Consider the following 13,784-nt stretch of genomic DNA (forward strand, 5'->3'; position numbering starts at 1 on the left):
AAAGAAAGTTTTAATTTATACTTGACATTAGGTATTACATTAGGGATTTGCCCCAGAGCCTCTGCTTGTTTGCAGATGTTTGTGTCTACCTGACATATGTAGGTCAGGCATGAATCTCCTGGACTATGATGTTTGTAGACAACAGTGTTATCGATAGTGAGAGTAGGGACCTGATAAAATAGGGTCTGGAGAAGTGGGGTCATTGTTCTCTAGAGAGATTGCGAATGAAAATCAGTAGAAGAAAGAAATACTCAAGATAGCAGTGAGACCCCCAAAAAACCCCATACAGGAACACACACTTTGTCTAACCTTTTTTCAGGTTAAAGTATACTGATATCTTACAGGTAACTATCAAATAATTACATTTGACAACATGGGCGCGCAACTTCTATTATATATTGGGATGTTTATTTATAATGGGATATTTATAAATAGAGCTATTTGTATTTATTAGAGCTATTTGTATTTTTCTTGCTGTGTTTTATTTCATTTAGTTGTACAGCACTTTGGTCATCTGTGTTGTTTTTAAATGTTTATAAATCTCAGTCATGATTTTGTTCTGTTTTGTAACTCTTTAATATATTGTGATGTTTCATTAAGTTTAATTAGAACGCTTATTTTATTAATAAATTTATTTTGAAAATGTGACAGGATGTACTGTTAGTTGTTCTTTCGTTGCTTATAACATTAGAACAACCGTTTTTAAACTAATGTAGGCTAATTTGTCAACAATAAAATAGTCCCGTCCTTTGAAAACCCGAGAATGTAGAATTGCAAATTGCATTTTAAAAATAAATAAATAAATAAGCCAAAAAGATTCGTTGTCGGCAGGATTCGAACCTGCGCGGGGAGACCCCAATGGATTTCTAGTCCATCGCCTTAACCACTCGGCCACGACAACCGGATGGAGCAGTACCTTCAAATTGCACGTTTTTAACATGCCAAGTTAGTCTTATACGAACGACAGAATGAGTTCCTTTGGTTCATAGCGTAGTTCTACTGAACTGTACTGTACAAAGTACAAGTACAGTTCCGCAGAACTACGCTATAGGAACAGGTGTATTTGTAGATATCAGTGGTGTACTCTGTATTTACAACAGTATTTGCAACCGATTTCCCTACTTCCCTTAGTTGAACAGCTCTACACACCCACATGCTGTAGTCTCACATTACAGTAGTTACTGCAGTTTAATTTGAAACCGGTGTTCCTTAGAATGTGAAAATATCCAACATATATTGTGCATCGAGCTGTAAAAAGGCGCGAGGTCTGAGTTTTACAAGAAGTGCTGCTTTGAAAAAGTCCCAACCACTCAAACACGGTGAAGTGTGAAGACGGCGGAAGAAACTTGGTTAACCTCGTAGTTGAGTTATTTAGGGTCAAGGAACAAGTCTGACTTCCTGCTCATTCAACATTAAAGAAAACCCAAGTCGTATTCCCGTATTATGAGTTCAGGTGCCTTCCCATCAGGTGCAACACTTTTCCGCGAAATTTCCTGAAATCAATTAAGACTTTAGGGAGTTCCACAGTTTTATGAAAACAAATATTATACTAAAATAGAATACTACTCTCCCTGAACACTCACAGAGCTTGATACAATACTCTTCAGGTTGAGGGATTGCCCTGCTTCCATTATGACACATAAAATATATTTAGAAGCTTAGCATTCATCCAGCGGCAACTTAATTCCATAATATACAGTGAATTGTATGTATTCATCTATATAAAGCTTCCTTAACCATTGTGTCAGCCCTCCCTTCACTTCAGATGCAGCCATTTATCTATCTATCCACTTTTTAAATGCTTATCCGGTTCACATGAGCCTGTTCCAGCTAACACTTGGCATTTTCCCAGGACAAGCTGACAGAGGTGGTTCACCTCCAATTCAATTCAATTCAATTTTATTTATATAGCGCCAAATCACAACAAAAGTCGCCTCAAGGCGCTTCATAGATACAGAGAAAAACCCAACAATCATATGACCCCCTATGAGCAAGCACTTTGGCGACAGTGGGAAGGAAAAACTCCTTTTTAACAGGAAGAAACCTCCAGCAGAACCAGGCTCAGGGAGGGGCAGCCATCTGCTGCGACCGGTTGGTGTGAGAGAAGGAAGACACGATAAAAGACATGCTGAAGAGAGACAGAGGTTAATAACAGATATGATTCAATGCAGAGAGGTCTATTAATACATAGTGAGTGAGAAAGGTGACTGGAAAGGACTGGACTCCAGCATCGTCCTGTTGAGAGGAAGCAGTGCCATGCTGCCCAGCTCTTCACTTCATTTATTAGCGTCTTCTGCTCCTCTGTCATGCAGCGTCCCACAGGGCTCAATTTTAGGGCCACTGCTCTTTTCACTGTATCTACTGCCTCTGGGTTCTATCCGTAGAAGGCATGGGATATCATTTCATTGTTATGCCGATGACTGCCAAATTTATTTGCCACTAAAACACAAGGATGGCATCACCATAAAACCTCTCTTGACATGTCTAGATGACATTAAAGCTTGGTTGGCTCTAAACTTTTTAAATTTTAATGAAAAGAAAACAGAAGTGTTGGTGTTTGGACCCAGTGGTCCCTGTGAGTCCTCCTCTGTTGTTTTAGGATCCCTGGAAGTCTATTTTAAATCTGTTGTTACTGACCTTGGTTTTAAGTTGGACAGTGATTTTAAATTGGACAACCAAATCGGAGCAGTGGTGAAGTCCAGTTTTTATCATTTAAGGCGACTGGCAAGAGTAAAATCTTTTCTTTCGAGGCAGCACCTTGAAACAGTGATCCATGCTTTTATTTCTTCCCGCCTGGACTACTGTAACTCACTTAATGTGGGGGTCAGTCAGTCATTGCTCTCACGTCTGCAGCTGGTTCAAAATGCGGCTGCACGACTCCTAACAGGAACTCGAAAAAGAGAGCATATAACCCCTGTGCTGGCCTCTCTGCACTGGCTGCCTGTGTCTTTTAGAGGTAATTTTAAAATTCTTATGTTTGTTTTTAAATGCCTTGCCCCGCCTTACCTCTCTGAGCTTCTTCATCCCCACATACTCTGTCGGTCTCTCAGGTCAGCTGACCAGCTGCTCCTGGAGGTACCGAGATCCAGGAGGAAGCTCAGAGGGGACAGGGCCTTCTCTATTGTGGCTCCAAAATTATGGAATAATTTGCCCATGCATGTTAGAGAGGCCCCTTCACTGTCCACTTTTAAATCACATCTTAAAACCCACTTTTATTCCTTGGCTTTTAACCTCAGTGAGACTTAGTTTCTCTTTTAATTGAAGTAGTTATTTAATGAATGATTTCACTCTTCTTTTATTTGTTTTTTATTTATATCTCATGTAATTTTATTTTACAGTTCCAATGTACAGCACTTTGTGTCAGCTGTGGTTGTTTTAAAGTGCTTTATAAATAAAGTTGATGATGATGATGATGTAACTTGTCTAACTACACTTTCAAGTTAGGAAGGTTTGTCAGGTGCCCAAGATGCAGTTTAACAGCTGTCATCTTAGAAGTGTTAGTGTAATAACTCATAGATTAGCTTTTCTAACTACTCCTATTATCACCTAGTTCAGTTTGTAGTAAATTTACTGGCACTGACTGGTAAAGTGGTTTTCTACTCTGAGAACACTTTTACACTACAAACTCCATACACCAATCCCAAACCAAGCATGTTGCCCAACAACACTTTAGCACGGAGACTCAAGGAACTGGAGATCGAACAACTGATCCCACAAGTTATTAATGACCTCTTATATTTTATGTCAGAGTTTGGAAAGCAACAAGGAATGCCCAGAGTCTGTCCAGGAGAGGTAGAAGCTTCTGAGTAATTTCTGACTTCCAAAGTCGGTTTCTGCACCATCAGACATAAATTGTTAGACACTAATGTGCTGCACTTTAGTTGATGAACAGACCCCAAAAAGCTGCAGAGACACAGATCCAAACTCAAAAATGTATTTATTTAATATACAGGCAGTATTTGGGAGATCACTGGTACTGCAGATGTGTCCATATAGTGTTTTTTTTATGCATTTTTAAACTATCAACAACACACATTAGGAGACGCACATACACATAAGAAATACCAATGTATTTCTTATGTGTATCATTGAATCAAAAAAGTATCCATGAATCATTAATTGAGATACAGAAAATAAAGCAATAATTTTCTCATGTTACGCTGACTGAATGCAGAATATCAGTGTTCCCATTTCTGTCTCCTTTTGTTTTCAGTTTAAGAAAGTATATATATATATATATATATATATATATATATATATATATATATATATATATATATATATATATATATTCTTTTTCTGTTGAAGATTTAGGCAATATACATGTTGCTGTGGAGCAGCAACAAAAGAACTTTTATGTCTGTTACCAAACACGTTGGAACGAACAGGCGAAGACCTAAATGCGGACATAAAAAATAAGAAGTGGACCGATAAAAATAAATCCAGACTACACTGACCCGCTCTTAGGACTTTCCCCAAAACAAATGTCACGCTAAATGCAAATAGATCACGGGTGTTCCTATATGTCATCATGTTTCACTTCTTCTTTAGAAGGTCACTTTGTTTTTTAACATTTCAAGTGACAAAAGTCTCCTTTTTTTGGTGTTGTTGTTCTTGAAGGTCATTTACAGATGTGGTACTTCCTGAGAATAATTCTCTGAACATAATTTTTTTTCAAGTTACAACATTAATAAGTCAATAATATAGATTTAATCCAGAAAATCACTTATATAACAATAGCTTATTAAAAGGTCTGCTTTAAAGAAAGAAAACAAGAAAATATGAGAACATAAAACAATTAACAGAATCCAGAATGGTAGTTTCTGTCATGGCTCAATTAAAGCAGGTAGTTTAAAGTAATTTTCAGTGTGGACACTTTAAACTTGTAGGAATGCATCCATCCTCTGTGTAAACATTAGAATTCTTGACAAACACATAAAAGTACAGATCCTCTTACTACGGTGGGACATTTCAGTCTCATGAATAACATCAGTGCCTTTTACTCCTGATACTCACACATCTTCCACTACATGACTACATGTGCACAAACAACGCAAGGGTGAACCTTCTTGGCTCCATCCTGCATAGTCACTGTTTGCCTGACTTGACAGTACAGTTTTTATATGTTTGTGTTTGTCTGCCTGCAGAAAAACGTCATTTTCTTAATAAAACTTTTAGCTATGGGGCGCAATTAAAGTAATATCACCTGAAAAATTCAGGTTTTTACAAAATAAATGTGAATCTTTGACTGACTGCTCATGCAAACTCACTGTCTTTCTGTCTTAACCAGTGGCTCTTTTATATTTAACCCACAGACTGACCAACCGACGTCTGATTACTGGACCTGCTCTTTGAACCAGGTCACCAGTTTCTCCAGCATCTTGGCATCTGTGGAGATCCAGCTCTATATCTGACTTTTCTGATGATTTTTGAAAGGTTGTCGCATAATCTTCCGATTTCCATCAGTTTCCACATGTCAGGGCAGAGTGTACTTATTCTATTGGCCAACGTTAGTCCTCATCTTTACACACAGAGTATAGTTTTTGTGGATGGTTTTGGACCCAAAGTGTAGATCAACTTCAAGTCTTTTGGTTCCACTGGTTTGTTCAGGAAAAAATCTTCTTTTGTTATTTGTTCTTGCTGTTGTTGTTTGTTTCTTTCTCTCAATCCATTCGTCAAACAAACCTGTGGTGGAGATATGGGAAATACATTTAGATTAACAATGACCAGCATATGCATATTGTTTGAGTATGTTTAAAGATGATCATTACAATCTTTTGGTAGTACAACAAAATGATTATTAGGTAAGTTGGGTTCTAAGTGGATGCACATAATAGAAATCTCTTGTGGAAAATCTGTTTAAATATTAGTGTGTTTATATATAATTATCCTCCATTACTTACGTAGCTTATGAAAGACAGCAGAAGTGCTATCATTATCACTACGGAGGCGAAAAGAATCAAGTAATCATCTCTCTCCAGACTTTCTGTGGGAGCAGCTGGACAATCTGAAAATGAAAACACAAATTAAAGTTACTCAAGTTTGAACTCACTTGAACTGTACCACACTGTGCTAGCTCAGGTTGTGAACCTAGTCAGGCTATTCTGCATACAGGAAACTCCCGTGTGGCTGGATTTTGTACATTTTTCAAACTTTCATATCAGAAAACTCGAGGTGCACTTTGCTGTAGATATCTAAGGAAACATCCCCTCTTGTTTGGTATCCCAATAAATCTGCTCAGACTTTACCAATGAGTTTTTCTTTGTCTTTCTTTGCTAAAATATAGAACGTGGTAAAAGCTGAACATCAGCATTAGCCACCGTAAAAGCCTTTAAAAGCTTTTCCAAAATAAGCTTCTTCTAAACCAGCTTTTGATGGAAATCTAATGCTCTTGATGTTTTCCAAATCATGTGCTTGACAGATGATTCCCACACTCTATGCCTTGGGCCAAAGAGTGATAGTTTTGTAAAGCTGATGCTCAAAATATAACAGTTGATTCAAGTTTGGAAGTTCTCCCTGAGTCAAATTTCAGTCATGGATGCCTCAGGGAACTTGGGAAAGTTTGGGAAACCTGTATGTTGAATTTGCATGAGCACCTAAAGAACCCAGAGACAACTGGGACAAACGTTTACCTGCCAGCACCAGGTGAACGTAGCCGTCCTGGTTTTGCTCTCCCACAGGTGCTGCCAGGTGACACATGTACACGCCGGCGTCACTGCACGTTGTGTCGGCCAGGAGGATGTCGTGGGTCTCGTTGACCAGCGCCACATCTCTCTCCACGCCATCGTACCATCTCGTCGTACCATCTGGGAGGTCTCTGGTCAAAAGGCCATTACGAGCAGACGATGGGCTCTCTGAAACCTGAAAAAGCATCAGTCCAGTGTTAGAGTCATGTGCCTGATGAATGACCAAACAGGATCTGAGACTAGACAGCCAAACCAAACACGCCTGATGTCAGTGTCATTATCACTTCTGTTAATGGAAAAAAATGCCACTACTATAAATAGCACTTCTTCTTTTTAACTTTTAACCCATTAACCACAGTTACTGCACACCCCATATTTGAGTTGAACCTTGTAGTTTTAAGCAAAAGCCTAAATATTTAACCAGTTCATAAAAACAAGGATTAAAATAATCACCAGACATGTTTATACTGCCATTCTGACCTTTATACACCACGGCTGAGCAGTGTCTTGTGACCAGCAATAATCTTTATGACAGTATAAGAAATAAATGAATAAACCTTTACTGTTACTTTCACTGCTGCTTTTTACTTTACCCCTACTACTTTTAACATTACTGAAATAGAAGAAAAAGTACATTTTGAGTCGCAGGTAATTCTACTTTAACATTCCTAATTAGACTTTATAGACTAAAGAATTAAGTTGTAAGTACGGCTGCTCTTGTTATTACTGCAGCATACTCATAATGTTACCCAGTTGTAGTGCTGTACTTTGTGTTTTCATTGTTATAACCTTTTCATTATGTGATTGACTACAAATATTTTGACTTTCGAAAGAAACGAAAGTGATATTACTTTGCAGTAATCTGCCAAGGAGAGCCTGACATGTTTTTTTCTTCTTAAATGTGCAGCATGACAATAAAAATAAATTGTATTTGTATTTATTTGGTTATTTAATTTATTTTTACCTTGTACCATCTCACTGCAAGGTACTGGACTCCGGGCTTGAATTTCGCTTTGCACGGAAGGATAGAGTCTTCACCCGAAAGGACCACGACTTCTGGTGTGTCCTCCTTGACAGCTGCACCCACAGCGAGGCACACGCCTGAGGAATACAAGAATAAGATGTTTCTCAGTACACGTATTTATTTTTCTTTCAATACATATAAACATGCAGCTCTTGGTTACAAACTATACCATACAGCTATTCGAATGTACAAACTCTAATAATATAACGTTCGACTAAAGTAAACTGAAAAGACACTCACCCTGCGAGAAGAGCAGAAGACAGCCAAGGAAATCTGCAGATATCATCTTGTTGACTGAATGTTTAGAAATCGAGAGTGAGGAGAACTGTGCCCTCAGCCTTAAATGGGGTTGTAGTGAGAAGGAAGTGGGGAAGGGAAGGGGCGGGGCGGATGAGCGCGAGGTCTCATTCAACTGCTACTCTCACTTAGTGTAAAGCTAAAAACAATGAACGCTGTTCTTATCGTCCTGCTATGTAAGTATATTAGAAATGGTCTTGTAATGCATTTTACTGTACGTTTAAGCCAACCCAAGCTCTCAGTACGTTGCGGTGAGGTACCGGTATGTAATATCATTTTTTTAATAAAGCGACTTTTTATTCAGATGATTTTGCAACATCGGCATAACAACAACTTCGATTTCGATTAGCATAACCAAGTAAACAACATCCTATGTCTCCAAATCGTATGTTTCGCTTCACCGGAGAAAAAGTAGAGAAAGTTTGTGAAAGTCATTTTAGCATCAGCAGACTTAAAGACCTTAAAGACCCTATCGAACACACGTTTGTCTTTCGTGTAAAATGGCAGCGATAAATCAATCGATGGGAGTTTGAATCGAGTTTTGTATTATTTTCTGAGAGTTGGCAAAATTGAAGTGTTTTTTGTTCATAACTTATGGTTTGAAATGTTTTGTAGTGTAAATACTGCATGAAGAAATAGCACAACACTTGCCCTGAAAGCTTATTCAACGTTATGCATTACCGTTTATATGCCTTGTTTGCGAGAATAGCCCGTTAGGCTATAGCTGACACGTATTTTTGTAATTGTATTCTGCAAGAAAGTTCTTACCATTTTGAATACGTAATGTTGTTTTTTTAATCATCTGATTAATTTTTCGGTCACTGTAACGAAAGCGCAAGCATCCAGGGATTCCCCTTCCTTTCCCCTGAGGTGCTTTCCAGTGCGTATGGCGAAATAAAGAGTATGTCATTGAAGTAGGAAATTCCCATCTTTGAGTCACGTAATTTCTTTTTACTACCACTATTACACGTGGAAGTATCAGAAACAAAACAAGAGACACGTCCCATATAACAGGTTGTTCTTTGATGTGCGCTGGATTTTATGTCGTGTACATGCGAAGCTAATGTTTTTATTTGTGCTTTGGGGTTCATTACTATTGTCAGAATGTTTAAATAAAAATAAAGATACAAACATATTGTATATCCTAGAGATTAATAATGGGTGAAATGGAGAGAGATTAACAATCACTGTCCAGGTCTTTGATTAATGATAAGAAGATGAAACCAAAACCGGTGAATCACAGAAGTGTTCATAGTCTAATGCATTTCTTTTCTTCTTTTTTTTATTAAGTTGCTGCTGTGGGGTCGGCCATAAGCAGCTCAGAGGTGATGCAGAAAAACATTCCTTACTCCTGCTGCCAAAGTAAAGCACTGGAGTTTGACCAAAACTGTGAGAACACCTGGAGTGTTAATGGCAAGGTATAAATATTCCTGCAAGTTCACACAAAAATCTGTGTTACAAAAATCTAATAAAGTGTCAACTCCTGGTTCTGTTCTTTCACACATCAGCTGAAGTCGGCTAGTAATTAAAAAGGCATGGTTAGAGATACTTCAATTGTTGAAAGCAGTTTTTCAACTATGACAAGAATGTACAGTCAACAAGCTTATTTCAGAGGATCAATGAGTCCAATATAAAAGAAATAAGAACTCTTTTGAACATTAAGCCATGTAAAGCCACTTTAGAGCCCAAGAATACAATTCTAAAGCGAGCAACTGGTATAAAACCCCCAAAACAACCTACTAACTCTGCTTTTGGGTTTGTTCCTTTCTGCAGACCTTTGCCCACTCCAAACGTGTGAAAAAAAGCTGTGTACATCCATGCCAGAAAATTGAAGGTGGAACAATTGTCATGGATGAATGCGTGGATCTAAATGTTACCACAGTTTGTCATATGGTACGTTATCCACTCGCCTCTGTCAGTGCGCCCCAGGGTGGCTGTGGCTACACTGTAGCTTGCCATCACCAGTGTGTGAATGTGTGTGTGAATGGGTGGATGACTGGATATGTAAAGCGCTTTGGGGTCCTTAGGGACTAGTAAAAAGCGCTATATAAATACAGGCCATTTACCATTTACCATATTTGTTTTAACTTAGGCCCTTTCTAGAGGGAAAAACATTATGTAAAGTCATGTATGATGCAGTTAAAACCCCTAAAAAGGGGTTTGTTTGAAAGCATGGTTTCTTGGAGTCATTTCTAACTAAGTACAGACTCCATAAGTCAATTCAGACAACTGTACATAATTACAAGTTATTGGGATGTATCATGACTTTGCCAAGGTCTGGAAGAATACCCAAACAGTCATGCTCAAATAGGAGGAAATTGATTAAGATGTTCAAGGTTCTTTCTTGGTGCCAACCAAGAGAAGTGTGTGCTCCAAAATTAGCACCTTCAGGCTCAACTAAAACTTGTATCTGTCTACATGGACAACCAAAATGACTTCTGCCTTCACTTTGTGGGTGTACAAGAACCACTGGCAGCAAAGCAGTACCATGAAAACATGATGCTACCACCATCATGCTTTACAGTTGTTACAGAGCTCTTAGGTTTGGAAGCCTCACCTTTACCTCTACAAGCATACCTTTTGTCACTGTGGCCATCATCTGACCATAAATCTTTAAGGAAATGAACTGAGGAGGGAGCCTAATAGTACATCTTTCACCATTTTGCATTATTGTGATTGCAGCCATTCCTTAGCTCTCTATGACTGGTGCTTATGGCCACTGAGAAGTAGTCATGGCAGTTTACATATTAACAATCATGAAACTCTGGTTTGGCCATTATGCAAATGTACTGTTAGGGAAAACTGCAGTTAGATGAGACTTAGATGAGAAACATCTCTCAGGTCTCTTCTGAAAACACTATGTCCAGATAAACAGATTGCTGATGGCTACCAACAGCATCTGCTTGAGGTGCCATTTGAGAGATGTTTAGAGATGTTTAAACAAATTTTAGTGGGGCTGTATGTATAACTTTGACCCTGTAATGATTAGAGGAAAGCAACGCTGAGAGGAGATACATATCCAGTGCTGGTCCCATGCACAGGTACATGGGAGCATAGGAGGTGAATCTGGTGTCAAATCTGTGCCAGATATAAATATATAGATCTCTGTGCTGTGGTGACCCAAAGGCATGGCAGTCAAAAGTATCCATTTAAAGTCATGTCAACACAATAAAGAAAGAACTCTTCAGGTTTATTTTCACTTTATCTGTTACAGCGCTCTGGTATTGTTAAAGAGGAGTGCATCCACTACCAGAGCCAGCCCTGCTCCCAGACTGTTCCTAAGGATTTTAATGGGTCGTGTAGGCATCAGAGTAAGTCTTGTTTTATACAATGACAGACAAATTTTTGACTGTGTTTTTAAACTCCATTTTTGAGATACATAAACATAGACCTAGATTCCACTCTCCAAACAATGTTTAAGCTTATTTTTATTTCTCTCTTCAAGAAGATGATACAATTTTGAATTGGTGTAGTCAAAGTAGGCCATGATTTTTTTCAGTGAACAAAAAAAGGATAAAAAAAACCCACTCCCGTGCATGACATGAATCACAGTCTCACAGTCTTCTGAGTGACAGTAAAATTATTTGTTTTCTGCAATGTTTTGATGTTATTGATGTTAAAACACAAGCAATATCAAAACATCAGCAGCTGTTGAAGATGTTGAACAGCCCATGTTCAATACAGGACTAAAGTAGATGGTCTAGTAGAATGAGGCAGTCTTAAAATACTCTTTAAACTCTCCATCATGTGTCTAACATGACACATATTTACATAGGAGTGCAATGCTACTAACCAGACACGAATGTCCCAGGTAACAATCTTGTTATAAGGGTGGAAATGTTCCCGTTTGCTTGCAAACAGTGCTCAGCTTATTAGCACACAGTACAAGTCATTTAATCAAATCAATGGAGAATCCAAAACTTTGTGTTATGGCATCTATTCAGTAAGCTGAAAAATATTTAATTCCACAATAGAGACAAAGGATGCACACATTAAAACTAGTGAATGCTATATTAGCACCTATCTGAATAGTGGTTTATTATAAGCATGAAAATCTAACCTGCTAACCAATTTTCTTTCTGCTGCAGGCACCGTTGGATTGGCACTACTGACAGCCGGATGGATTGTGAAGCAGATGATCTCCTGAGTCGTCTGCTTTTGCCAGAAAGAAAAGATGCTTTTAATATCAGGGGTGGAAGGTATTTCTGCTAAGGGAACAGCTATGCTTTTGCTTCCTGTCAGCTTGAATCAGTTTGCACTGTCTCGCCATGCAGTGCCGTGCAGACAGTGTTTACCATGAAGGCAATTTTATACTTTCATACTTTATACAGCTATAAGCTCAAAAATATTATATTTACACTTCTTCTTACAGCACTGAAACACTTTATCATTCTTCAGGCACATCGGTTTCCATCCTTTACTGTTAAATGACAAAATGAAAGTGATTTAGAGAGCATTGGAATATATCCTACAACCTAAAAACCTCACTTTTTTTTTTTTTTGAGTCGTGTTTCTCTCAGGGGTGTATTTACCAAGAAAGACCCTTTTAAAAATTTCATGGATTTCTTCCACAAGCCAAAATAATAATGATCACCAGTCAATTTTTTCGCTTTTGTCTCCTTGCCCCTTTTGGTAAGATTTTTAAGTTTAGTGTTAAATGATGACAAAATATTTAAAAAGTGTAACATTTTCCTTATTAATGAGACAATTTGCTGCTACCATTTATTTATTGACACTGAATGTGTATGGACATGACCTGCTGCTATTTAAATGACAAATTTATTGATGAAGATAAACATTCAATTTATTTGAAACACACTAAACTACAGTACAGAGGTGTACTTAGCTGCTACACTTGGTAAATACAACTCCCAGAGTTCACTGAACAAAGCTGCTCACAGAAACCTTTCAGAAATTGTGACTAGTGTATTATGAAGGGAAGAAGGTTTCTGTTGTGTCATAGGACTGGAAGAGGTTTAAAAAATGTGTACATGCCAATTTGATGTTTACAAACCAGTGATGGTAAAAATCCAGGTACTAATTTTAACAAACTGAAAGTATAAACAGGTCCCACTTGTCACTTTACTGTTATAATCTCAGGAAACAAAAATACAGTGAAGTGCTGACAAATTTATTATTTATTTATTTAAAAGAATACCCTGAATGCACTTGAAAGAAGGTCAGAGATTGTCGAAGCAGAAAAGAGCATCTTATGTTTGTTTGGTTTACTTGAATTGCACCAGCGACCTCAAAGCTGTATTTTACTACTGTAGGACTAAACCAAGCACAGAACACAGCTTGTTTTAGTGTTTCATACATTTTCAAGCATTTCTAAACAAACTGCTCAAAACTAACTAAACTAATCTAAACTGGTCAAAACTGACACTATCCAAAGTAACAAAGCAAATATTCAGGTAATATCTGTTTTGAAACCACTTACTGACATTAACTGAGCTGCTAATAAATAAGCTACTTTCTTTGAACAATTTTATTTTTGAATAAATATGCTCCATATAAACATTTCAAGTTATGACAAAATAAGCTATTTAAACTATGTGATTGGTGCCTTGGGAAACTGAGATTAGGCGTTTTTAAAAACTTTTATTTTTAATTTCATAATGGGAAATTGACATTTCTTTTTTACAAAAAATATCTGCTGCTTTTATTCATTTTAAGTGGCTAACAATAAGGTATTTACAGCTTTTTTGACAGGCTAAAGTAAACTCTTTTTAGCTGAGATTTAATAAAGAATCAGTCAATATTCAAGACAATACTCA

General features: G+C 37.7%; 2 protein-coding genes and 1 non-coding gene across 3 annotated transcripts; 1 reads left to right on the top strand and 2 right to left on the bottom strand.

Annotated features, from left to right (window-relative positions):
- Positions 1-819: 819 nt before the first annotated feature.
- trnas-aga (transfer RNA serine (anticodon AGA)) lies at positions 820-901 on the bottom strand. Its single transcript has one exon. It is a non-coding gene; the product is annotated as a tRNA-Ser (tRNA).
- A 3,019-nt stretch (positions 902-3,920) lies between these two features.
- Positions 3,921-8,053, bottom strand: cd83 (CD83 molecule). Its single transcript, XM_085472036.1, has 5 exons — positions 7,951-8,053; positions 7,651-7,787; positions 6,633-6,861; positions 5,904-6,007; positions 3,921-5,685 (listed from the first exon to the last, which is right to left on the bottom strand). Exons 1-5 carry the CDS (start codon positions 7,994-7,996, stop codon positions 5,524-5,526), a joined length of 678 nt encoding a protein of 225 aa, XP_085328162.1. The 5' UTR covers positions 7,997-8,053; the 3' UTR covers positions 3,921-5,523.
- An 83-nt stretch (positions 8,054-8,136) lies between these two features.
- Positions 8,137-13,381, top strand: LOC146699097 (uncharacterized). The gene is made up of 5 exons (XM_085472037.1): positions 8,137-8,183; positions 9,298-9,425; positions 9,781-9,900; positions 11,222-11,318; positions 12,096-13,381. Exons 1-5 carry the CDS (start codon positions 8,156-8,158, stop codon positions 12,152-12,154), a joined length of 432 nt encoding a protein of 143 aa, XP_085328163.1. The 5' UTR covers positions 8,137-8,155; the 3' UTR covers positions 12,155-13,381.
- Positions 13,382-13,784: the final 403 nt, after the last annotated feature.

This window comes from Copadichromis virginalis, linkage group LG11 (genome assembly GCF_057382275.1).
Source record: "Copadichromis virginalis isolate Kocher_CV1m ecotype Utaka linkage group LG11, C_Virginalis_male_GT1.1, whole genome shotgun sequence".
NCBI lineage: Eukaryota > Metazoa > Chordata > Actinopteri > Cichliformes > Cichlidae > Copadichromis > Copadichromis virginalis.